This window comes from Neopsephotus bourkii, unplaced genomic scaffold (assembly GCF_033783945.1).
Source record: "Neopsephotus bourkii isolate Nb327-2 ecotype Australia unplaced genomic scaffold, CSIRO-AGI_Nbou_v1 NB_1197, whole genome shotgun sequence".
Classification (NCBI taxonomy): domain Eukaryota; kingdom Metazoa; phylum Chordata; class Aves; order Psittaciformes; family Psittacidae; genus Neopsephotus; species Neopsephotus bourkii.
This window is the reverse complement of record NW_026901682.1, coordinates 210,416-237,762: the sequence shown is the minus strand read 5'-3', so window position 1 is coordinate 237,762 and position 27,347 is coordinate 210,416. Positions and strand designations below refer to the sequence as shown.

General features: G+C 38.1%; 1 protein-coding gene across 6 annotated transcripts in view; it reads left to right on the top strand.

The window, feature by feature from the left end:
* The window catches only part of APBA1 (amyloid beta precursor protein binding family A member 1), a 94,668-nt gene that overhangs the window by 46,797 nt on the left and 20,524 nt on the right, over positions 1–27,347 (top strand). For all 6 annotated transcript variants that reach the window (XM_061364272.1, XM_061364271.1, XM_061364270.1 and 3 more), the window contains exons 2-4: positions 8,948–10,152; positions 19,948–20,028; positions 23,392–23,431. In XM_061364272.1, coding sequence (XP_061220256.1) covers positions 8,977–10,152; positions 19,948–20,028; positions 23,392–23,431 — 1,297 coding nt within the window. In that variant the 5' untranslated portion in view covers positions 8,948–8,976. The remainder of the gene's footprint in view (positions 1–8,947; positions 10,153–19,947; positions 20,029–23,391; positions 23,432–27,347) is intronic.

Sequence of the window (27,347 nt, the reverse complement as noted above, 5' to 3'; positions counted from 1 at the left end):
TAGATTTGTTACAGATGCATTTAAGAAGTAAAAAAGTCACTGCTTAGGTGTCCTAGGCTTTTTTGGTGGGTTTTTTTGTTTGTTTGTTTGGTTTGTTTTGTTATTTTGTTGGGGGCGGGTTTCCCTCCACACATGTACTATTCTGGTACTTTAGTCTTTTTTATTTGAAGCAGTATCTCCTGGAAACAGCATTCTGTAACTTGCTTCTCTCTCTGAAGAAAGCTAATTAGATTACCAGACTAACTAGCTGGACTTTACAGTCTGTTATTTAACTTGTTTTTTCTGAAAGGGGCATAGTTGCTGCAGAGATTCCTCTCAGATTCTAGCAGACCCTTCTTCTTTTCTTGAAGTTGTCTCAACACCATCCAAATGTTCTTGTGTACCTGACACAATCTGTGGCTTGATTGTATAAAAGAATTAAAAAATGTAGAGTTTAACTCATTTGAAAATTTTGGTTTCCAAAACAAAATTGATTTTTCCCTTATGGTATCATTTCAAGTTATTAAAGTTATTACTCGAAAGTTTCAACAGATGCAGTGTTCTGAATCCTGATTCTTGGCTGATATAAATGAGACAGATTCTTCTGTTTCGTTTATGTCAAAGATATGTTGCATCAAGACTGCACTACAGCAACCAAGAATACAACTAAGATTGTCTCAACCAGACAGTTTTATGTGTACCAGAGGGGGGAAATCCAAGGGGGTTTTGGACATACTAGTTCTTATTCTCTCTGTGAGTGAAGCTTGAGGCATTCTTACTCACCGTGAAGGTACCCTGTAGCTTGCTGGATCATGTTTTTCACCTCTGTCTACATTTGTTCTGTATCACACTATTGATAGTATCTCAAAGGAGATGGAAAGGGTATTGGGCTTGCTGGATCAATTTGGGGTTTTGTTTGTTTGTTTTACATAGATACGGTCCCTCTTTGTTTACAGAGAAATAAATAGTTTTCATTCCTATAAAAATGATGTTATTTTTACTAATGTAAAACTAACTAATGATGTTATTTTACTAATGTAAAAATAACAACCTTTGCATTCAGAATTCATCACTGGAGATCACCATTTTCACCTGTGCTGAAATGGTTCTGCCCTTTTACACCGAGAAGAAAAAATTAAAAGTTACAGATGGCTATATGCTCAGATTTAGTAATGATACATTTCTACTAATTGTACTTAAGAGACGGAAGCTAGTCTCATATTGTAATATTGATCCTAAATGTTATGCTTTGACTGTACTTGTATACTATTTCGATTTCTTTTTCTTCTTTGGAGATGGATTTTATTAGTAACCGTGATTTAAATACCAGAGTAACAATTCCAATGGTCAAAATTTTAGATTATCTGGACACTAATTAAAAGTGCATCCATAATACTCCCAGGAATAAACTCAGCAGTAACCTGTCAGAGAATCACAACAGAATGAAAGAGAACCCCAAATTATTTCCTTAGTTTAGCTCTTGTAGGAATTTTATTTATGATGCTTAAGTATTCTGTTTGCTGAGAGCAGTCAGATTTATTCCCTCAATGAATTACAGTCTGGGATTTGATATTAATTTTTTTCAAGTGTCTTTGGTCTACAGTGTCTGGTTATTGTAGTTCACTGCAGAGATTGCCTATGGATCCTTGTCAGGATTTTTCTACTGCTTTTAGTTCATATCTTCTGTTGGGCCATATTACCAGTTAATCTTCTCCTGGCAGTAGATGGATGGCATCAAGTACTCCTGGAGTCCGTTGTCTCATTTCTTTCATTGGCAGGACTTCAGTATTTAAAGGTGGATGGAAGGGTCTGTTCCTTTTGTCATCAGAACACTTTCTCTCTACAGTGACTTGAAGCATTAAGAGATCTGGCCTCTCTCTATTGAAGGTTATTGCATGGTGTTTCTTGTTCAAGTTTAAATTTTAGTTTTGAGCAAGATGGGAATTGGAAGGGGAAGAAGGTTAAATATTCCTTTGAGAGCTAATTGACTCTAGACCTGTTTACGGTTAACAAAAGTTTTGTGTTGTTCTATGTCAGGTACAGGTTTTCTCAGCTCCCCTTTCTTTTCATGGGGGCAAGCACAGGCCCAGAGAAGGAGGCCTGGGGGCAGAAAATAAGGGAGCTGTTGTTTTTTCATACCCTGCGTCTGTTACGTTGTTTCCATTGTTGGCTGTGTACTGCTCATCAGCTGTTCAGTGTCTCAAGTTCAGTGGAACTGGAAACTAATTTTATTTCCCCTCCCTTCCGCCCCCCAGATGTTCAGTTTAATAATACTGCTTCTTACCTGTTTAAAACCCCTGTTAAAACCAGGTAGAGGTGATTTGCATAGGCAGTAAATAATTTCTATTTTCAATAAGCTGTTAAATTTGTAAATATAATAATTTATCATTTATTCCTAAAGTACTTTTCAAATGTTATGAAAAGTTGTAAAGACAGTTACCAGATGATTTTTTTTTTTGTTTTGGTTTTTTTAACTGGTCTTCTGTAGCTTCACCAGCTTATGCACTGTGTTAGATGAAATGGGAACTCGCTTTTGAGGTTATGCAGCACGGATGAAGTTGTGTTATCAAAACAAAAAGTTCAAAACTAAAAGGAGGTTCCTAGGATTAAAAAACTGAGAGTTAAATGTGCTGTTGAGCAAAAACATGATATGGTTCTAGTACCCTGTTATCTGTTCTTAAGGGAGTGATGACATGTCCAGACTCCACAACACATGTTGTGTGACATGTTCATATTTATTTAATTATTTAGCCAATTCAATTTAATAAGATAATTAGGAGCTGATGTAAACAATTTTAAAACTGGAAATTCAAATTAACTTCTTTAATTAACTTTAACATCTAGGGGGTGGGGAGAAGAGGAAATAAAATTAGTTTCCAGTTCCACTGAACCTGAGACACTGAACAGCTGATGACGAGTACAGTCAACGATAAAAACAACGTAATAGACACAGGATAAGAAAAAGGGTTAGTCTGAGATGATATAAGCATGGGCTGGTGTACAGCTCGCTTTTATTTTAATAGCAGTATTTCTTTATTTTTTGTTAAGGACCTGTGTGCTCTTTTAGGCTAGTCAGAAAAGGTCGATTGAGGTAAAAGCTACCTCCTTTTGAAGTTTGCGTACCTTACTAAAAAGGAAAAGGCTATTCTGTTGAACTTTAAATAGTAGTTTGTGTTTTAAACTTTGCTCCTGCTCAGAGTTCCAGTTCAGAAGCAGCTTTGGGACTCAGGAATGGAAGCTTCCAAGGTTATTATGAACCAAATTGCAGTAAAAGACTTTGCAGAAAGTATTAAAGGCAACATACAGTACAGTGTTGAAATGAATGTGTTTAACTTGTTTAAAGTGATACAAGGATTCCAGAAGCACTTGTAGAAAATTTTGTAAGTAGAGCAGTATTGTGCATGCAGCTTTTCTGCTTTACAGTTACAGTATTAGGAGTGTTCATAGTTCAGCCTCATCAGTATGAACCGATGTGTGTATGTGTGTGCATGTGGTTGGATGTTAATTTCACTTTCTATGTGCTGCTTTCACTGACTAGCAAGAAGTATACATTTCACAGGGATTTGGGGTTTTTTTAAGCTGTTTTGGGTGAGCTTACATAGCACATGGCAGCAGAAGCACTCAGGTTTCCCAAGCAGGTTACAGTCCAGAAAAGAGTTGCCTAACACAGGAGAGGTGGGGAATTCTGTTCAAAGGGGCATTGCATATGTTGTTGAATTCTCAGCCATTTTATACCCTAGGGGCTCTTAAAACAAAACCTAAAGATTTTGAAGATGTGTTTCAAAGACATGTGTTTGCTAAACAACTATGGGTTTTTTTCTGAAATGTAATCTGTGTTCATATGTCTTGCTGAGGTAACTATCTCTTCAAGGGAAACACTGGTGTATTGCTAGAGTCTGGAAGAACATAGGAGCTTTGTAAAATTCCTCACAGAATGTGCTGAGACAACCTGCACTTGGTTTTGGGATGCCTTTGGAAATTCAGTCAGAGGTCTCTCTGCTTCTAATGTGGCCTGTAATTATGGCTAAATATGTTCAAAGAATAGCAAATTTTTTTATAAAGACATGGATGTATATATGTCCAAAGTTTTTTGGAGAAGACAAAACTATTTTTTGGTTACACACTCAACTGGCATACTAACTTTTGTCTTGAAAGAGTTCTGAAAAATAAGATAAAACAGTTATGCTCCTTATAAATGAAAAGATTAATTTCAAAGATGTATGTATGTAAATAGGCCTTGCAAGAGGCTGGGGCTCTTGAGACCAAGGAGCAGCACGGGGACATGGCCATGGCAGGGAATAAAAGGGACAGGGGCACCTGGGTAGTGTGAGTAGGATATGGGCTGAGAGCCAGGGGAAGGCAGGGGCTGACCTCTCTGCTTAGTGCCTGTCAGACCCCACAGGGGTACTGCCTTCCCTTTGGGTCCCAGATACAGGAATGACACTGAAAAACTGGTTGGAGAGGAATAAGGGCCACCAAGATGGTGGGACTGGAGCCCTTGTGTTAAAGACAGAGTTGTTTGTGCTTTGGGCAGGGCTTGGACTGGAGACCTCCTTTGGTCCCTTCCTTAGCTGAGTTACCTTGTTATCCCATATGTGACAAAAAAAAGTGTGTGTAATCTTGGTTCCACATGGTATACATGGCTTTTGTTTTGAGACTCTAACAATAGTACACATAGCTCTCAATAGTGTGATCTTTCATTTCAAAAAGACAGTATTAGACTGTGAAAATACAATGCATAATGCTTTTATGTAGTAAACTCTAAAAAGTATATTGGAAATAATAATTTTTTAAAAGCTTCATTTCTGATTGCATGCCCAAGAAAGCAAACAGTTATACATGTTATACATATTTAGGAAACAAATAACAAACAAATTGGAAGCTGAATAGTCACATATTCATCTTTTCTTATTACATGTATTTTCCTGAGTAGCAACAGGCTACTGTTGTGGTCTTGCTCTGAGGTAATAGTGTGCCTCTTGGTGGTGTTTTAAATCCTTTTTTTTTTTTTTTTTAATTTTATTTATTTAAAGCAGCAGAGAAAAATCCTTAAACTTCCAGCTTTGTATTCATGTTGCTTCAGAAATATGTGGAGATGTTTAATTTTTCTTCTTTACAGGCAGGAAGGTAGTTTAACCTTCAGCAAAGAGCTGGTTGCAGTAGTAATCAACCTCTGATTTGTCTGTTTTGAAGACAGATTCATCCATCAAGCCCTGAGTGCAAAGCTAAGAGTGCTTACAGAGCACTTTCCTGTGTATATTTGATTACTGGAGCACAGCTGCTGTTCAGAGTAATTAATATGAGAGTATAATATCTTTCAGATGGGTGCTGTGTCTTTATTTCCAAGGTCAGTTGACCTCTCCTGCTTAAGTTCTCTTCTGTCTGTGGCATTTTATGTAGGTTATTGATTTTTGATTGCTTGCTGGAAATAAAGCACTTATGGAAGGCCTGGTGAGAAAAATCAGGCAGACCTTGTATTTGCTTGAGGGAAGTGCTACTAAGAATTAAAAAAATGTGAAGTTTAGTAGTCTTAGAGCTACCATATATGTAAAGGGACTTAGTGCTTCTAACACCCAACTTTAATAGGTGATTCTATAAATTACTGTCCTAAAGACTGATTGCTAAACAGTCAAGTTAGTGTACTTGGCTTAGAAGCTTACTTTTCATTGATGCATATTGGGCTTAGGTGACATAGGGATGTTTATTCAAATCTATACTTCTATAAGTATTTTTTTTCATAGCAAGTAAAATTCCTGCTTTTTTTTTTCCAAAATATATTTGATAATAATATTTTTTACTTAAAAAATTAAAAAGTTAAATTAAATTGAAATTATTGGAGGAAGGGAAAGAGAATTTTTTCAGTGTAAAGCTTAAAGTTTCCTCTTCATCCCCTCAAAAGGCACACCTTTGAAATTTTCAATATCTGAAATTGACCTGAGGTCATTCTTCAAAATGAACAATTTCACACCTGGAACTTTGGAAACCTTCAGTTTGAAAAAGGAAAATGTTGGGGCTCTCAGGTGTTTTTAGCAATGCTTTGTATGGTTTATAATCGCTACAATTTGTTTCTCACAGCTAGACACACCACTAATGCTATCTGTCCAAAATATGCATTATGTTATGAGCATGTATTAAAACTTCTAAAATAGGTTCACAAAATTTCAGAAACTGTCAGAACTTCTGTTGTTGTAAATATTGCGGCATTTGATAACTTATTTAACTTGAGGTATAGGTAGTCTTCATACAGTTGAATTTTACCTTCTTTTCTAACTTTAGATAATTAACTCCCAGTAGCATTCATTTTTTCTCTGCCCCCCCCCAACATAGGAAAGTTATGGACCTGTTAGGCTCTAGGGAAACCTTAGAGCAGCCTTCCAGTACTTCAAGGGGGCCTACAGGAAATCTGGAGAGGGACTTCTTACAAGGGCATGTCGTGACAGGGCAAGGGGGAATGGCTTTAAACTGACAGAGGGGAGATTTAGATTAGGTGTTAGGAAGAAGTTCTTTACTGTCAAGGTGGTGAGGCACTGGCACAGCTTGCCCAGAGAAGCTGTGGCTGCCCCATCCCTGGCACAGTGTTCAAGACCAGGTTGGATGGGGCTTTGAGCAACCTGGTCTAGTGGAAGATGTCCTTGCCCCTGGCAGGGCGGTTGGAACTAGATGAGCTTTAAGGTCCCTTCCAGCCCTAACCATTCACTGATTCTAAGTTAAAGATGTGGCAGGATACATAAAAGATTTCAGAAAATTGGTCATCATCCTGGGTTTATGTACAACTTCATTTCTCTCAAGTAGTACTGCCCTTTTTCGATGGGTAACTAATGACACTTAGGTGTGAGTTAGGGGCTACTTTGAATGCAACACATTTAAGCTACTATGTTTAAACAGACCTCTATTTTAGCCTAACTCTTGTCTATTTGCAAAGCAAGGGAAATTCTATAACTTACTTTTAAGGAGCAGGTAATCCTGCTTGGAATGGACTTTTCAAAGAGCTGTTATGCCTTGGCATCTTCACCCTTCCTTTTGGGGGCTTAAAAAGGAAAGCTCTTAAATACTGTTGTTCCTGTTTACTTAAATATATCATATGCTGCAGTGGGGAGTGTTTGGTTGGTTAGTCCTGGCATAGCATTGCATATAGACCTGGAAGTCTTAGCTGGAAAAAAACTTTACCTTATCAGTGAAGGCTTCTTACTAACATACATTCTTTAGCTAGAAGAAACAACCTGAGTTTTTTCATAGAAAAAGGATCAGTTTGTATACAACATCTTTATCTGTTCAGTTATTTGTTATTAGGTATAATTTTATAACTGCATTTTTATATATACTGTATCCCATACTGTACGTTTTTCTCCCCTGTGATGAGAGTGGGAGAGGCAAGTCTTAAGAGGTCAAACACAGCAGGCTAGATTTGCAAAACTATGTATGAGCTGCTTCTGAAAATTGAAGGATCTGTCTGCAGCAAGGACCAGGATATTTCTTTTTCCATTTTTTTTTTTTTTTTTTTCAGGACCCCAAAGCTTTAAAGTCTAAAATATGAGGTGTGTCAAAGACAAGGAGAGTTAGCTGAGCTGGAAGCTGAAACCACTGAATTTCCCATGGAAGCCTAGTGTAAGTAATTCCCATCTAGTCTTGCCTTCAAGTTGACTTTCCTAATAGAGAGCAACTAAAATTACTGTTGCTTTCTCGCCACTGGAAGTTATTCCCACAGCCCTTTTGCACAGCACTCGTCTAGTTGGCAAAGTGCCACCTGAGCTTCCTTGCCTCAGTTCAGTAGATTCAGTTCATGTTCTATTTTGCATCACATTATTTTTGTAATTGGTAACTGACCAATTGATCTTTTATAGGTCCTTCAAGTTGTAGCTCTTCCATAAAGTATCTTTTCTTTTAGTACTTACCACTAAGTCACATGCCAGACCTGTATTTTACTTACAGACATGTGGTTTAACTCAGGGCCTTAAAAGGACATAAAATGTCCTTTTTATGACACTGCATTTTAAAAAACAGAGCAAGCTTCAAAATTGCTGAAGCTTTTACATAAAAATTAAGCATTCTGAGCTAGGTAGGCCTGTTTGCTCCAGGAAACTTCTAGAAGCTAATCTGTGTTCTTATGGAGTTCTGCTGTTTCTGTGGTCTTTTTTTATAGCCTATTATTACTGGCAGACAGCCCCTTTGTCTCACCAGTTATTGTGCAATCTTCTACTCAAAGTCAGCAAGGTTAAGATGCCTCACTACTCTCAATGTGGTCATGGTTAAGAATACTAGTAATGTCTTCTTCATTTTTTAGGAAAGAGATTTGGTGTAGAAGTCATCTAAAGTGATTATAGATACATTTCATGATGGTAAGTAACTAGTTGTCTTGTGCTTCCCTAGGGAGAGGGAACGTGTGCTTCATACCTTGAGAGTACATTTTTATTTCTGATGATGAGTACATAGGGTGACTATCTCAGTCAAAGATACCATACTGAAGAAGGGTAGTATGCATAGCTGTCATGTATCTGGGCAATTGCAGACTCCTGTGATGGGACTAAATCTGTCATTTTACATTACAGCATCCTTCCCTTGCACCGAATTAGTGAGCTGTAGGCAGAGGTGGAGCAAGGGTGGAATATTTCTGTCATAACTCTACCATGATTGAGCTGCTGGCCAGAGTTAGCTTTTCTAACGCGCACCTGCCAATGTCATTGAAATGCCAGAGCAGTCAGTGGAAGCATCTCCATCAGGCTGCTTGGAAGTGATTCTTCCACAAAGAATTTGTACACAAAGTCAGAAGTGCAGTCCTGCAGGGGATCACTGTTGCTTCCTGCTTCTGGAGATCATTTGCCTGAGGGGTTATACTGTTGTGCTGGCTGTTGTCCGACTTCAGAGCTCATAAAGTGAAACGTTTGTCTGCTGGGGAAGGAAGGGTGCCTTTTGTTGCTTTATTTTAAAGAGTAACATCAAATACTGGGATTTTTTTTTTCTTTCTTTCCAGCTGTGATAGACAAAATGTCAGTATAATAAATGACCTACCCACCAGAATTTGCCATGAACCATTTAGTTGGACCGCCTGTGGGGGAAGTAAGTGAAGAGCCAGCAAATGGAGCAGTGAATGAATCAGTGGAGGCTGACCTGGAGCACTCAGAGGTGGAAGAGGAACAGCGGTATGCAACTCGCTACCCAAGACATATGAACAGCAGCCAAGGAGGCCTGTCTGGGCAGGAGGAAGAAGGGATGTTAGCCCGGTCAGCCAGCACTGAGAGTGGTTTCCACAATCACACGGATACTGCAGAAGGGGATGTGATAGCCACAGTGGAGGACAGTTACGACACAGAAAGAGTTCAGGAAAATGAGGATGAGAGCGCATATGCTGTGCAGTACAGGCCTGAGTCTGAAGAGTACACAGAGAATGCTGAGGCTGAGCATGGTGAGGCCATTCATAATCAAACATTGCCTAATCACTTACATTTCCATTCCATTGAACACGAGGAAGCCATGAATGCAGCATACTCAGGTTATGTCTATACACATCGGCTCTTCCACCGGGGAGAAGATGAACAGTATGCTGAGCCTTATGCTGACTACGGACTGCAGGAACATGTATATGAGGAGATAGGAGATACACCAGACCTCGATGCTAGAGAGGGTATCCAACAGTATGAGCGGGAAAGGGAGGAAGCCGATAATTACCGCAAGGAGGCACTTGGTGCCCGCCTTCACCATTATGATGAACGGTCTGATGGAGAGTCTGACAGCCCTGAGAAGGAAGCAGAGTTTGCACCCTACCCAAGAATGGATAGTTACGAACAAGAGGAGGATATTGATCAGATTGTAGCAGAGGTGAAGCAGAGCATGAGCTCCCAGAGCTTAGACAAGGCAGCTGAAGACATGCCAGAGGCAGAGCAGAGTTTGAAGCATGGTCATGCTCTTGTTGGTGATGGGCATGAAAGTAATGGCCATCTCCCAGCTGGTTCTCGAGTTACATCCAGCTCAGGAGAATCTGTACAGAGGTACAGTAAGGAAAAGAGAGATGCAATTTCATTGGCCATCAAGGATATTAAAGAGGCTATTGAGGAAGTGAAGACGAGGACCATCCGTTCTCCTTATACCCCTGATGAACCTAAGGAGCCTATCTGGGTGATGAGGCAGGACATCAGTCCAACCAGGGACTCTGACGACCAGAGGCCACTAGATGGCGATGTGAGTATACGAAGCTTTTATCTGTCAGGTTATGGATGTCTTATTCCTTTAACTGTGACAAAAATGGCAGTGAAGGAGGGTGCATTTTCTCTTTACTCGGTGACTCACCCTGCAGTAAAGTATGTAGTGCATTGTCAGTTTTGAATTAGTACTCTAGAGAGCATGTAAGAGGTAAGCATGTGCATGATCAGTGGGCCACATTTTAGTTTATGAAGCACTGCTGACCCCAGTACACCATATAAAAAATTGCCACACTAAGCTCTTTACATCTTTTTCTGAAACAAATGCTGTTCCATTTTTTACTGCCATAGGATATTTTAAAATAGCTACGAAACACTTTGTCCTCTGTAATCTATCCTTGTGTGGTTTTGTTAATCATAAATTTCACCTTTTGTCACGTAACAATCCTAACAATTCCAGCAGAAATCTGTCAATATCCTTTATGCTGGTATTGTAGATCAGGTTCATATTCCAGAAAACCTGCAGGTTTCTGTCCATTTGCGGGCTCTAGAAATGTAGATGATCTTACAGTCCGTTCCAACCTGAACCATTCTGTGATTCCATGATTTTATTTTTCCTGGAAAACTGTTGGAAACAGACAGTGATGAGTATGTCTGGATTGGTTGGGGTTTCTTTGCTTCTTCATAGTTTCATTGGATTTTTTTCTTTTTTCTTAAAAGCAACCTGTATTGCAAAAATTACTTTTACAGATATTTTTAAAATTATGTCTGTTACTAAGTTGATTAGCAGGCACAAGGAGGGCTAAAGCAATGTTCCCAGATTATTCTGTATGGGACAAAAATTATTTCTAACTTTAGAAGTTTCCAAAACCTATAATTTATTTCTCTCTCCTTTTATTAATAGATCACATTATTCTTTTGTTGTTCATTTTATTCACCACATTGCCTGTTTGTAAGTGGTGTCTTTGTCTGGAAGGATCAAGGAACTTTCTGTTGCCTTCTGATTGTCTAATTGTAACACCCAGTACCATGATGATCTCAGTGATGTTAAGTTGCAGATCCTAAAAGCACTGAATCCTTCCTGAAAGGTGCTCCAGCTGCTCTCCCAAATCTTGCTGCACCTTGCAGAATTTAACTTTTCTAAGGTATGCTGGTAGGACTCAGCCTGGTATGTTCATATAGTAAACAAAACAGGTGTTTCCACTGGTCTGTATATACCTGTCTGTATATTCCACTGGTCTGTATATACCTGCATACTACAGGTTTACGTTTTACACCAAAGTTAACTTCTTACTCAAGATTTTTCACAGCCCATTACGTAGGAGCCTAACTTAGATTTTCAGTGCTGGCTGGTAATCAAATCAGTAATGTATAATGACAGCATATCTCAGTTCAAGGATGGTTGTAGATGTGTGGGCAGACAGTAAAAGAGGAAGTAAATTAAGAAAATTGTTTACAAAGTCTGTGCAGATGGAGGGGAGTACATGCTGTAGAAGGGACTTGGGACTGGGTAGGAATTCTGTTTTTTGCTGAAGGTGAGGTATGCACTTGCTTTACTGGATTCTTTAATTCAGATGACAACTCATGAACAGTCCAAGCAGTCTGCTTTCTTTAACAAAGCATTCTTTCAATTTGGACTAAATGGCCATGAGTGATTAATTCTAATAAAAATACAGTTGAAGCCTCTTCATCTAAATGTAGGTTTTCCTTTATCTCCTTTGAGAAATAAAACAGGATCTCACACAGGAGCTTTTCAGTGTAACCAGTAGATGCCAGAGACGTTATTCAGTCTGATTTGTAACAGTGGCCTTGAAATAAGAAGGAATTATGTAAAGAGAGTGTTTTACCTTCAGGCAGACACCCTTTTCTTGCCCCAGAATTATCAAGGAGCTGCAGATAAGTAATGCACTGTGGGTGCTTTTGTTACCTTCAGTTGTTTTGCCAGACTACTTTGGAAATTGTGCGTTCATTGTTTTTTAACAAAGCCATTTTGCATTTAGAGGTAGAACATCCCTCTAAATATCTGTAATTGTTTTGTATTCTTAATCATATGATATTGAAACTGGTAAGACCTTTTTAGATCCAAATAGCAGTCACTTTTTATTTAGCTAGGAGCTCTCCATGAGAGACCACTGAAGCCAGGGAGTCAGAAGAGTGATTTGCAGTTGAGACTCGTGAAATAATGACAGCCTCTTTTGCCTTTTTTCACCAGAAAGCCACTGTTACTCCATAGTGCTGAGCATTTGGATGATATACTTACAGCAAAATATTTGGTAGGTACTAGTTTGAAATGTCCAGAGACTGTTTTGAGAAGCTAGTGTTCTGGAAGTGTTCAGCTTACCTGCAGCTGTGTATAGTTTAGGACTGTTAGGAAAGACCATGGTGATAATAAAGCTACAGATCACTATATGCATTTGGTTTTAAGATGCTCCATTTCCAGGTTTAGTCACAGTTTAATCTACCAGGAATTTCAGTCATTCCTGCGTATTTCTCCTCAAAAGAAGTATTTTGCAGGTATACAAGAAAAGAAAATTGCTCACAGTCCACAGGCAATTCTATTGTAATAGGCTCTGGTAGTCCTGTGGTCTAGGAGGCAGGCAGCAGACTTCTGTGAATAAATAAATAGTATACTGAATTACCTGCTTAATATTTAACAATGGAGAGTATTTGCTATTGTGTTCCTTGTGCACCCCATTACTGACACATGCTTTCCCTTTAGAAATGGTGTGGACATCTACTTTGTGGGGAAGGTGTTGTGTCTATTTGATAAAAGCTGAAAAATTATCTGTGTCCTTTGAATAAATACAGCAAGATATTTTATTATTTTTTTTATGTTGTTACACATATGAGATATGAATAATGGGCATATATTTCCAAAATATGTTTATTGGAATTTTATTTAAACCAAAGCAGACCATCACTCATATATAGCCTTGTGAGGATGTCTTTTCAAATACAGTAGTAGTTAGAGCTGCACAACTGCAAGAAATATGGCATTATGGTGGAAAAGTTTTGTGTAGTAGATATCTCAGAAACAATTAAACATAATAGTGTATAAACTGTACAGAAGGTCTAAAAAAGCATCTTAAAATGTCATAGCTTTGAAAATAGTGCTTGCTTAGCTGTGAAAGTACAGAGACCTGCTGAGAAAAGCCCTGAAAGACCAAAAAGCTCAGGTAGTTAAAGAGTATATCTGTCCTGTCATGTTCAAAGAAGAGAAGAAGGCTGCCTCCTTTGCTTCTGCCATAATCAGGAGAAAACAGTGGTTTGAAGGGAGAAGTTCTCCATTTCAGAACTAAATTCCATGACCTTTTTCTGGGGTCTATTCAGATATATGTGGGATTATAGATCTGAAATTCAAGTTTTGTTGACCTGCAGGGCATATTTTGTTGCTGTGTGCCAAGACTTTGGTTCTACAAAGCTCTCGTTGATGTTCACCATATCTGTTCCTCTACAGACACTTGAGGTGGTGGCATATTAGAATAAACCCTTATATAAAGTAAAACCATGTACATGGGTAGTTTGAATTTATGAAGTAGAAAATAAGAGCTGAAGACAAGCCTTTCAGGTAGAACAGAACTGAATTGCATTGTTTTGCTTCTCTCTTGGTTTTGATTACATGTATTTTATTTCAACTTTTGAGTTCTCAGTTACAGGATTTTCTCAATTCTGATAACTCCAGAAGTGAGGTATTTTCATGGAGATGAATTTTCTTCACTTCTTCCACAGCAGGAGTAATGTATTATTAACAAGGCAATAGACAAGTCTGTTTTAAATAATTAAGCAGGTTTCAGTAATAGATAAACTAAGGCGGGGGGAGGAAGGAGAGAGAAAGAAAAGAAATGAAACAGAGATGAGTTTGTATAGATAGGATATTTTCTTTTTCTGAGCAGACCTTTTTAAATTGTTGGCTGAGCACACAGAATACAGGTCATCTTTCTGTCATCTATGTGAGACCACAGCCTTAGTTAAAAAAAAAAATAAATCACATCTAAAAACCCCAAACAAAAAATCATTAAAAAAAACCAAAAACATTTTAATATCCAGGGATGAAAGCTTTTTTGCTAATTCATTGATCACACAGAAGAAAAATCTATCGATTAGTCTCTGTGAAGACAAACACTCTCCAGATGAGTTACGGCCTTTTAAATTACAGTGAGCACTGGGTACTTAGCCCCTTTAATTTTTTTTGTTTGTTTGTTTTATGATGGTTTTTAATTATTGAAAGATTAAAGCAATTTCAAGTGATGTTTCTGTGCTGTTGAAAACTAGAACAGCACTTGTTACAGTTAAAGTCTCTTGAAAACCCTTGAGAGATCCACACTAAATTTTTCAGACTGACACATGAAGCTACACTCAAACTATGAGTTCAAGTGAAAGTGCAGCTAAGGAAGTCTGTACTTGAGAACGAGAAGCAGCCAGCAGTGAACCAGCTTCCAGGAGCCCTGCTGTGCTGGCAGCCTTCCATCCAGCATGCATGCTGCTGAATGTACCCTACCCACACTGCATGTGTGCGTGATCTGATGGGCAGTCAGAGTCCATACAGGCTAAGATTTTATTCAAAGACAAGTTACCAACTTATAGTGTGTGGCTGTGGTACTGCATGATCCCTGCTATTGACTCAGGTGGCCAAGAAATGGGCAAAATAAAGCACCATCTTGCCTAACAGCTCGGTTACATTTATTGTTTGCTCATTCAGACTTTTCTGTGTCAGATCTAAACCTCCATGTATTAGAATCATAGAATCATAGAACAATTAGGGTTGAAAAGGCCCTTAAGATCATCTAGTTCCAACCCCCACTTCTTAGGTATATTAGGTATGTTCTTAGGTATATTTTTAATTTGTAGTTGGGACTTAGTAATACAACAGTAAGAGGTGGGGGTCTTTCTTCAAAGACTTTGACAGAGGTATACAGTCATTGCTTAGGTCAAGATCTCTATTTTTGTAACTTCAGTTAATTTTACTGAAGAATTTCAACTCAATGGAGGTGTGCAGACACTCATGGGCAGTGTGTTTCTTTTTAAAGATGTAGTTTATTCAGAGCTGTTATTATTCAGTTTATTATTTCACATGGTAGACAGTCAGGTCTCTCAAGTGGGATTGTCAGTCATTGTCCAGACAGTGACGATTGGCAGGAGGCTCCATCACGGCATGGCATCGTTAGCTGGATCAGGGGAGATTCCCCAGACTGAAATTCCCCAGACTGCTTTTGTTCTCAGGTCTTACATGCAGCTGGTCTGTGATCCTACATGGCCGCTCTAGCACAGGGGATCCATTACTATAGTTTACCTTAAGCTACATGCGAAATACCTCCTATGTTAACTGTGTACATACATGACTTTATCTGCATGTGCAGGAATAGTTTCTATTGACTACCGGGAAGTTCCTTATCCATATGCAGTTTGGTGCTTTTTGCAGCAGAAACTGTGTGGGAGAGCTGTTGGGTCAGCCAGATGACCTGCCTGGATTGTAGTAAGGTAGTAGTTAGCACCCTCAAGTGATGAGTTGTGCCTCTTTCATATCCCAGGAAGAACCTGCTTGGGGAATTTCTAAGACTGCCTGAAATTCCTGGATGGAGAGGTCATATAGTAATTAGTCAAATGTGTTGCTCTGAAGCAAGCAGTTCAGTTAGTTACCTTGTCTCAGATCAACTCACTATCACCTGCATACAGTGGCCTGGGGCAAGTCCTGGACCACCCATCAGTTTGCTGACTGGTGGATAAGTGCACTGGGTATGTGCAGAGGCAGTTACATCTCAATTACAGTTATACCACAAGTACAGTCAAAGCTGAGTTTCATCCTTATGTCACAGTTACAAATTGATATATTGTGCCACAGGACGCATGAATGCGTACAGTAATTCTGAATTGGCTTTACTTTTTCAAACTCTCCATTTTTAACAATGTAGTTAAAGCAAATTTAAACAAAGGCAATTGATAGTGATATTTAGCTATATTGTAAGGAAATTTAGCGTTCAGTTCCATTCTTTATGGGTACTTTTTGTTGTCTAAAAGCTATGAATATGTTGATGGTCTTGGTCTACATTTTAGTGAACAGAATTTGAACTGTTCAAATCACAGCAGACGCTCTGCCATGGCATAGTTGTGATAAAAACAAAGACATTTACTGCCCTAGTTATGCTGTACTGGGCAGTGCTTGTGAAATTATACTTGCATGTGGGACCTAAATGTTTTCATATTGCTTTGGCATTTGCCTAATATGTATGGGTCCCTTTTTATCACTAAAATAAAATAAATTTAAAAGCCTTGCCTTATCTACTTGCCTACTCCGAACTAATGTACAGGAAGACAGTATTTGCCATTCCTCTGCCAAAAAGCCTTATGTAGACATTACTGTTAGGTAAATAATGCCCTTTTGTTTAAGTGAATCTTGCATTACTGAAGTATTTATTGATTTCATGCCCTGTGTCCCAGCCATGTATGTGATCACGTGACCCACTAGGTTATACTCTTCTAAGATATGCTGCTGATAAGAGCAGGTAAAACTACACTGCTTTTATAGACCAAGAGCTTCATGAGCTATTCAGTAGCCAGCTGGATCTGTATAGGTTAAGTGCTCCACAGTCCTCTTCTGTTACAAGTTCTGTTACTAAATCCCTCTGCACAATAGCAAGGAGGGTTTCTCAGCTGGAGTGCACTGTGTGTTAGTCAAACAACACCAAAATTGAGATGGAGAATTTTTGGATGTACCAGGTTGAGTATCGTAAAAAAAATGTAAGTACATATTTTAAGAGGACAAATGGGGTGAATAGTGCTTTTTTTGTTGCTGAACCTAAGGGAACACTTTGTAATTCCATTGATGAACCTCTTTGTATAATAACAGTATGCTTTCCATGAACTTACTGTATGTGTTCTGACAGCATTTTTCTTAGGCTTCTAGAACTTGTTTTGTTAACAATGATGCAGTCACTAAGAATTTAGACTTCAGTTGAAGTGTTTTGGGGGGTTGTGCAAGTTCTTTATCCACTATGATGTATCAAAATATTTCTTGTTACTGCTGTGACTGAATTCTTGCCTTGTGCATGTATATGGTACCTCTAAAATGCATTTTGATGTGGAGCAGAACTGAGTTCTTATTCTTCAAAGACTCAACTTTTTTGTACAGATGTCCTTGGAGACAGCTCTCACGTGTTGTCATGTAGCAAACTTTATAGGATGTTTCTTGTAGGGGTTTTAGTTTGTTTTTTTTTTGTTTTCTGTTTTTTCCCCAGAAAATATTTGAGTAGACATTCAAACAGAGCACATGGAAAGCCATGTGATTGTTTTAATGGTTGCTAAATTCTGATACTCTTGTCGATGAAAATAGCTGAGTAAAAGTATTTGTAGTGCTACTGGAGTAACTGCTAATGCATTTTAAATGGTGCAGAATTTTTTAATGTCAGCAACCAACTGGTTTAAATAGATAATGTTACCACTTTAGTATGTGAATACATGAGTTTTCACTCATTTAAAATAACTTTTTGTTTGTGGAGACATTTGATGCTGAAAAAATAATACGTTTTACTTTGTTTCTTTGTTTGCTATTTAAACCTCAATCCTACAATATTCCACTGTCATTATTAGGTTGAGAGTATTGCACATCTTTTGTATTTAATTTTAATCCAGAAATACTGTGTAACAGTGGGGAATGTGAGCGCTATGAGGACGATTCATGAAGTCAATAGGAGTTGCCATATGTGCAGTTGAGACACTATGTAACTCTGTAACCAGCAAGCAACCCTTCAGTCTGGTGGCCCACATGTCTGTGTCCTAGGAACCATTTCACAGCTACATGTGGTCAGAGACTGTTATAAGCTGCATGTCCTTTTTACCCTGCAGTTGTAACTCAAAATACAGGGAGGTGCAAGGACTGCGCTTTTACCTGCATAATGGGGAATTGCTTCTTAACTCTTTGGAAGCCTTTATTAGTTAATTATAATTCTAATATTTAGTAATTATTGAAGACAGACCTTTTAACAATGTGAGGGTAAAGAAAAATAGGAGGAGAATGGAATTCTATTGGTTTGTTCCATATCTGGGAAGCTAAGCTTGCAATTCTTAGTTGGGTTTTGGTGTTGTTTTTTTTTTGTGGGGTTTTTTTTGTTGTTGTTGTTGGTTGTTTTTTTTTTTATATAAATTATTATTGTTCTTATTTTTGATTTTGTTTGTATACTATTTCATAGAACTCAGTGTTTTAGCTAGAGTGGAGGCATAGCAGAAGGGAATTTCTAGATTGCAGCTGCTGCCAGCTCTGAGCACTGGAAGAGTAGCTCTTTTCTGGTATGATCCTTGGCTTAGAGAAAAGCTGTATCATGTAAATGCCTGTGAAACCAGGTATGGCATTTGATGGTTTTGCCATCCGTGTTGAACTTCTGAGCTGGAAAGCTAGGGCCAAACTCCTTATGTCAAATGAGAATGCAGAATGGCAGGACTGCTGGGGTAAACACCCAGCCTGCATAGCTAAAATACTAAACCTTCCTTTGAGAATTCACATTTTGGCATGCATACTGACATGTTTTGCATGTATGTCCTTAAGATTGGCCTTTAAATATGCCTGCTGAGTTAAAGCTTTGTACTGTCTTCCATTTTGATCACTTTCATTAATTTCACACTCTGTGTTCTTGTGATGTGCCCCAGTAGCATTCCCCCTGGTCTGGACTGATTATACCTCACTACAGTTTTTTAGTGTCACCAACATTCATTAGGAATCGAGTATGATTAAAATAGCCTTTCCCTTTACCAAGGTACTTGCTGAAGGATCATATAGCTCTAGATATTCCATAATACTGTTTTTCTGTGCTGTTCCCTTTGTTTTCCTGTTACATCATTCTTGACGATTGTGAATGACTAGGAGAAAACTGGAAGGACAGTTTCTCTACTGAATTGTTTACAATGAAGGAATTAAAATGAGGAAAGCTGACCTAGAGAGCATGTATAGTACTGAAATCATGGTGTGAACTGTGAAATATTTTCCAAATTTGTACTCGAAGGTGAGGAATCATAGTCCTTGATTACACTGGTATTGAGTAGTCCTTGAATATATTCCAATTAAGCCCTTGAATACATTAGTACTACCTTGTACAATTTATAAAAGCTGTTTTCTCAAATGACGGATTAGTATTTGTGGACAATCACTGTAGCCTATCTCTTCTCAGATTAGATTAGTTTAGCTCTTCAGATTAATTATACCTGAGAGCATGTGTGCTTATGGAGAAATTGCAGTCTTCAGTCTCCTCAATTTGACAGCTAAGTAATCTTTAGCTGAATCCCTGTGTTCTGATCATGGTCAACTCACCTGTCTTACCACAGCTTCCTTACTTAGTGACTTTTATTTCCTAGCATGTCAGAGTTTAGGACATGGGTTTATACCGCCTGCAGCCTTCACTAGGGTGAGCCCGATACCCATATCAGATGATCGTCCATTCACCTTGCAAAAATACAGTTTCATGGCACACTTTTTTGCTGAGTGCTGCTTGTACAGCTTTTTATTTTTCCAAATGTTTAATTTCTTATATTACTGACAAACAAACACAGGGTTTTTTAAAAAGGTGTAGCTGTTGAGAGTAAGTCCACGGAAATATTGATATATGATCATCACAAGAAAAAGCATGGGTTACATTTTTAAACTGTTTCGGGTTTTGGTTTGTTTGGTTCGGGTTTTTTCTATTATTATTATTGTTATTATTATGATTATTACTACTTCTATTATAATTGTTCTGGCTTTTCTATTTTCCCCCCTCATCTCTTATTTCCATTGCCAAGTCAGAAGAAAATCTGAAAGAAGAATTTCCACATTGGTTGTTCAGATTATTGTTGATTTTCTTGTCATGTTTAGTCTCCATCTCCAGATTCCTCTTCACCTCGAGGTGCTGAATCAAGTAGGCAACATCAGCAGGAGACCTCCACTAATAAAGAGGTAAAGTGAAATCTTTCTAAAGTCTTGTTCATGCTGCTTATGCTTTTTTGTCTTTCTTGCCCCCTTGTGCCTGTGTAATCCCTTATCTTCTTCCAAAGTTGCGACAAACTCGAAAAGCTGATTTCTTGCTCCTTTTCCGTCAAGTTTGTCTGGCTGCTGACTGAATTTCAACATACTTAAGACTGTTTATCATAGCATTTCTGAGTCTGTGTTCAGCAGCCACTAAATTTATTAATCAGGCTGGGAGGTATTGATTTATCAAACAGCTAAATCATCTCAGTTTCAGAGACAAAAGAAATCAGCCTTTTTGTTTGTTCCCTGCAGAATGTCTTCCTGCCAAGAAAAAAAGTGTTTCTCAGCCAGATAAAAAAGCTTGCTTACATGAAATTAATTAGGTCGTAACTTATAGTGCTTAATGTTTTGCCATCGTAGAAACTGACTTTTCAGTAATTCACAGTCAGAATTTATTTCCAGGCTCCTTAAAATAAAGCTAAATACTTCATTGCTTACCAACACAAAGTGAGATGTGTGAGTAGAACTCACAGTGTGAAAAGAAAATAATTTGGCATTAAGTATTTGAATTAGCATAGAATGGCTGGCTCTGTAAACAGAAATATCTGCAAATATTTGGTTTGTTTGCCTTCTGTTCTTTAAATTTCAGAAAAATGTAGGAACTGTAGTCTAACAAGATACCATATTGTTACTGATAGCAATGCATGAGTTATGTTGCACAGTGAAAAAAACTGATCTACTGTAACTGGAAATACTAATTAAAATGGAAACATTAGCTAGTAATCCATTATTTCTTTTTTCTTTTGCTATTGACAAGGGATAAAAAAGCTTGTAACATACAGGTATTTGTGCCAGTCTGTATTTGTGTTTAGAAAATAATAAAAGGTTTCAAAAGACTTGAGAATCTCCTATTAAAGCCCTTAAAAATAGATAGTGTCATTAAATGTTCATCTGCTGTATTGTTATCTTGTTAAAGCCTTTAGCATTCTTCTGTATGGATTTTTGTCACTTTATATATATTGTAACTTTTAGCAGTTTTTGGGCATCAATGGACTTAGCCAAAGGAAAAAAATAAACAAGACACTACTTACTTCAGTTTTTAGGTTGAGTTCCCATGTAGTGTCAGAGATGGTAAACCAGGTTTCACAGTAGAATCTGTCAGGCTGTTTATTTCCCTTATATGAGCAATAGTTTCTGCTTTAGTACTTCCAAGGCAAGAACAACAGTGATAAAACAGCATCATAAGTATGGGGAATGACTTTTAGGTCTTAGTAAACCCTCTTTTTTAATATAAATTTTATAATAGTAGGTGGCAATGAGGCTAGCAAGAGAAATGAAACATTAATGACTTTGATATTTCATTATTCATGGATATGTAAAATTAAAAGGTATAAGTTTCCTCCTATTGGTAACTTTACCAGTTACTTTACTATTCTTGTGGTCGTAGTAGAGTGTCTTTCATCCTGGGTAATGAAAAAAAATTGCTTGATTTTTTTTGTGTAAGGTTTTACAATGAAAGCATATGTGGTGACAGTTTACATCTCTCTGCCTTGAAAAGAAGTTGCATCAGCTAGTAGATTGCTGAAGAGCTGTTAAATCTCTACTAACACACTGTGCTCACCCTGCTTAAAAAAATAAAAAAAAAAAAGAAGAAAAAGAAAATACTTTGGAAAGTGCATTTATATGCATGAGCTGTCTGGTGCATAGGGGATTTGCCTTTTAGGTCTGTCAGAGCCAAGAGGTTGAATCTCCCTCTTACCATTGCACCACTAGCACTTACAGACAATTTTTAAAGTCTGTATGGGTATGTGGTCCAGTAAAAACATTCACCTGAAGAGATGAAAGAGCCAGGTATGAAAAGACATGTCAGTGCCCTGACAGAAGCTTAAGGGCTTCGGCAGTGGGAGGTCACTGTTTATTGGCGTCTTTATGCTAGTGCAATCTCTGATGGAGAGCTTTCTTGGTTTCACAGTACAGCTTAGTCAATTTCATAAGGAACAGCAAGTACATAGAGGCTGCACAGGCTTTGCTGTCTGTCACACACTTTTGCTTTCATTTCACAAATCTTATTTTATACAAGATGAGCATCACTGATTGAAAAATACTACTTGCTATTCATCTTCTATTTGTTACAATGGAAAAGACTTCTTGGGATTAGTCAACAAACCTGCCACATAACTAGTTTACCTGGCTTTTTCCACCAGTACACAGAACCTAATAAGCTGGCTGACCTAAAGGAAAATAATCTGGTGTATATTTCAATGTATATTGTCTGGAAATATACTAGAAGATGTCTAAGATATTATGCATTATTCTAGATTTTCTTTTAATAAAACTGTGTGAAGCATTGAAAGAGTTACTGCTGATACAGTCAGTGACAGGTTCAGTGGCAAGCTTTGTAATACTCACTATCCAGACTTTCCAAAATTCTTACCTGCAACACATATGATAGCAGCTGATATTTCAATATCTCTATTACCATCTATATGTTGCCATATAGAGTTTTCTTTGATAATTTTTTCTATGTGGTTTTCATATGGATCATGACAAAACGGTGAAGCTTACTGAAAGTTATCTTTCAGGTGTTTGAAGCGTTAAGACGTAGAGTCTTTCACACAAAATAGCAGTTGCAAGTAAGATCTTAGACTTTAAACTCTGTATTTACATATGAAAATCAGTATGTTATTTATTTTTTTACCTTTTGTGTAATTGAAGCTATGAGGTGTAGATTTGTGCTTGATATTATGTAAACACAGTTGGTAGTCAAGTGGTAGTGAATTCAGTTATCCCACAGAATACAGGTTGCTACCTAAACTGTTGAAATTTAGAAAGCTTTTTAGTGCGAGGGCTGCATTAATGCAAGGGGTACATCTAAGAACAGTCCTGATGAATAATAGGATTAGGGTAATGAGTAACAGAATTTTCTTAATGAATGGGTGACTGGGCTGATGGTTTCAGTTATGAAAGCTGTTTATTCAGTATAGCATAATTTTATATATTCCTGTATGTATTTGTTCTTAGTTGGAAGATCCAGTGTCTTTGAGATATGACACATTTTTGTGCAACCTATTGATAGTAAAAGTAGAACATCTATTGATAGCAATTAGTATACTACTGAACACCAACAAGTAACTGAAAATTGGGCATAGTATGTTGCCTGAGAAAGATGGAAACCGAATGCATCATTTAACTCTAGTAGGTGCTTAGAGTTTCAAAATACTAAATAAAATAATAAATTTTAATAAGTGGTCATCTTCCTTTGCTCATAACTATGACTGATTAACTTTTTTATTTTTTAGCATATTTGTGCATGCTCTGTTCTGTTTGAAATCCTTTTTGTCTTAATTACAGTCCAGAAAAAGTTTGGCTTCATTTCCAACCTATGTTGAAGGTAAGATAGTTCTACAATTTCTAAATCTAAATGGTTTTTAATACTAAAAAAAACCAACCTGGAGTATTTGTAATACATTAAATTTTATTTGCTGAAAAGCTATTAGGGTTGGGTATGTTGATTTAGATTAAATTGTATCCAGTCTGGAACCTGAGCTAAATCCTACTATTCTGTTTCAGAAGTTCAGACTTTTTAATGTTTAATTCGTAGTTTCTGTGTCATTTCTGCTGTTTTCTTTTTAAATCAGTATCAGCAGCACAGTTTTTTTTATTGTATTCACACAGTACATATGAATGTGTGTGGACAAGGAAGATAGGCTAGGCAAGAAGACTGTAGTGCTCTTTCCAGCACTGATTGATTAATCCAGAATTGATTAATTGGATTAATTGGCAGGCCTGCAGGTGCTGCTTTACAACTACTTGTCCTCCAGTTAAATAGTACTTACAGTCTTAGGGTTAAGGTTGCATTTGTACAAGTGCTTAATTTATTCAGAACAATGTGAAAGAGCAAGTTGCCTACAGCATGAACTGTTGTTAATTTTTTTATAAGTGTTGTGGTTTGAGCCCAGACAGTAACCCAGAACCACACAGCCACTCGCTCACTCCCCTTCACTTCCTCCCCCCACTCCTGGAGGGATGGGGAGGAGCATCAAAAGAATGTAACTCCCAGGGATTGAGGTAAGAATGTCAGTAACTAAGGTATAACACAAACCACTGCTGCTGCCACCAGTAATAATAATAATAATAAAGGAAATAACAAGGGAAGAGAATACAACACCTCACCACCCACCAACTGATACCCTGCCTGACTCAAGCAGTCATCTAGCCCTTCCGGGTAACTACCCCCAGTTTATATAGTGGGCATGATGTGCTGCTGTATGGAATACCTCTTTGGCTAGTTTGGGTCAGGTGTCCTGTCTCTGCTTCCTCCTGGCTTTCCCTCCTCCTTGGCAGAGCATGAGGCTCAGAAAGTCCTTGGTCAGACTAAACATTACTGAGCAACAACTAAAACCATCGGTGTTATCAGCATTGTTCCTAGGCTGAAAGGCAAAAGCACAGCACTATACCAGCTACTAAGAAGGAGAAAAATGACTGCTGCTGCTGCTGAACCCAGCACAATGAATTTGCGTTTCAAGTATACAGGAAGACTGCATGCTGTAAAACTTAGTCATTTTGTTATGAGGGCATGACAGAAGGGGAAAATTTGAAGTTTCATCTGCCTTTTTTTATCCCTGTCAGTGGTAGTTCCAATCGAGCATTTCATCATATGCTTCATGAAATGCCAGAAATACTGTTAATACTATACATCATTTAGGCTGTCTTGGAAGTTCTTGAATTGCTTTACAGGGTGCTGTGTCTAAGTGATTATGTGATAGTTCTCTTTAGACTACAAATTAATCACTTGTTTAGACATCAGCATATAAACTGCATACTTTGGAGTCTGTGGCCAGAATGTCGACTAATGAAGATTTTGTATATTATCTTGAAACTAGCTGAGATTTGGAATATTGCAGCAATGAAGGATCTTTCTTAGAACTGAAAGTCATCTGCTAATGGTAGCCCTGTCTATCAAGGGCTATTTTGAATAATCTTACCGTCCTTAGAAAGAAAAATAACATTATAAACTAAAATTTTCTTAGATATTATCCAGTGCAAAATTCCTTACAAAAGAAAATATTTCCATTTTTATGCACTAGCAGTAGAAGAAAAACTTCTAACACCTATCCTACATTTTCATTCAGATAATAATTTCATTGTCAGGTAATAAAGGGAGAGGTCTTTCAAAAAGCAGTGTGGTCTGTGTGTTCACCTCTGAAAATACAGCACATACCTTTTTTTTTCGTTTTCATATGCTTTCTTCTGCAATCTTTATCTACGTCTTTGTCCGTATTAATGGGTTTTGTGTTTTGGTCAGAAATCATACTCTAAAGGGGTTTGTACCCTTTATAGTGAAGGGGTGGAAGTGGTGAAAAGGCCTTGACAGGGTAACAAACAAGAACGCTTAAGATGCTGTATGGTTTCAGGACTGGAGGAGTGTACATATACGTAGTTCTTCCAGATGCAGGAAAAAAAATTTCTTTGTGTCATGTACTTGGAAGAGGCTTGTTAATTTTTAGAGTTTTTCAGGTACATAGTATCTGAACAAATTCTGCACACTGGAGATGAGCATCTTAAAATTACTAGTCATAAACTTTAAGATTTAAAGAAACCATAAAGGAGACAAGCTTGCTCGTAAGATTTATACATCTCCTTCCGGATGTATATTTGTCAGTGTGATATTTATCTCCAGTTCTTTCTTCTGTTGTTATAATCTTAATAATGACTCATTTCTCTGGGGCCCCTGCTTATTTTGAGGGGTCATTAATCTCTTCTATTATGATTAGAACAAAGTTGGCATTCTGAGTTATATTAAACTTTAAGCCCTGTCTTATATCTGAAGATGACCCTTGAACAAATAAAAACTCTATTCTGATATTGTAGGGATTTTTGCTTTCTTCTTAGAGTAATGAAAGGCAAATCTTAAGAGTTTGTTTTATTGATGATAAAATGTAGGCATTTTTACCATTAGCAGTCTTGTAAGTTTATTTGCATTTTCACTTGTTCTGAACATCAACTTTTTTTTCCTTACTTCTGAGAAAACTAGAAGCTCCTTCAGTTAACCAACCTCCCTATTGGATCATGACAATTTTAACATGTAGCAAGGAGTCAAAATAAAACATTTTTACGTACACGATTTTTAGATATAATTGCCAAACTCCAGAACTCTTAACAGATCATAAATTTTGCTCTGTAAGGATTTGCATTGTTAGGCACTGAACACTTCATCACCCTCTAACTTTCCACAGAAGTTGGTGGGAGTCAGATAATTAAGAAACTGTGAAACTAAGGGAGTTGTTTTGCCATCCTGCTCTCTGTTTACCAACGTTATAATTTAACTCTATACCTCCGTATCCTTATTGAGAATGAGTGATTCTTAAAGGTCTATGGCATAAAAATGCTTTGCTTAATTGAGCAGTCTTCTTGGTAAGGAGAGATGTGTTGTACCTGCAAAGCATCCCTGGGAGTTTGCTCTGCCTGTTGTACTAACTGCAGCTAATGCACAAGTGAGCAAGTGGCTGGTGGCTGTTACTAAATTGCAGCCTTCCTCTTTCTGTTTATGACTGTCGATCTTAGAACTGCAAGCTTGGTTTTGGTGGATGAGGGGCGAACTGAGTAACTGTGTATGTCCCTTTGTAACGGTGAAAGCTAGCAGAGATTTTGCTCCAGGGTGATCCCTGCTCACAAAAGAATGAGTTATTCTGAGAAACAGGCTGCATTGACAATTACAGCTTTTGCTGGAGACATGATGTTTGCATTGTCAGATTTTAGTAGCAGGGGGACTACAGGATGGTTTCTGTTGGAAGCAGCTAGAAGCTTCCCTCCTGTCCAGCAGAGCCAATGCCATCCAGCTCCAAGATGGACCCACTGCTGGCCAAGGCTGAGCCCATTAGTGATGGTGGAAGCACCTCCTGGATAACATATTTAAGAAGGGGGGGGGGGGGGCCCCCCCCAAGCTGTACAGCAGTAATTGCAGTCAGAGAGAGGAGTGAGAACATGGAGAGAATCAGCTCTGCAGACACCAGGGTCAGTGCAGGAGGGGAGGAGGTGCTTCAGGCACTGGAGCAGAGATTCCCCAACAGCCCGCGGTGCAGACCATGGTTAGGCTGCACCCCTGCAGCCCATGAAGGTCCACAGTGAAGCAGATTTCACCTGCAGCCCATGGAGGACCCTACGCTGGACCAGGTGATGCCTGAAGTAGCCTGTGACCACATGGAGAGCTGGAGCAGGCTCCTGGCAGGACCTGTGGGTGCATGGAGAGAGGAGCCCAAGGAGCAGGTTTGGTGGCAGGACTTGTAACCTCATGGGGCACCCATGCT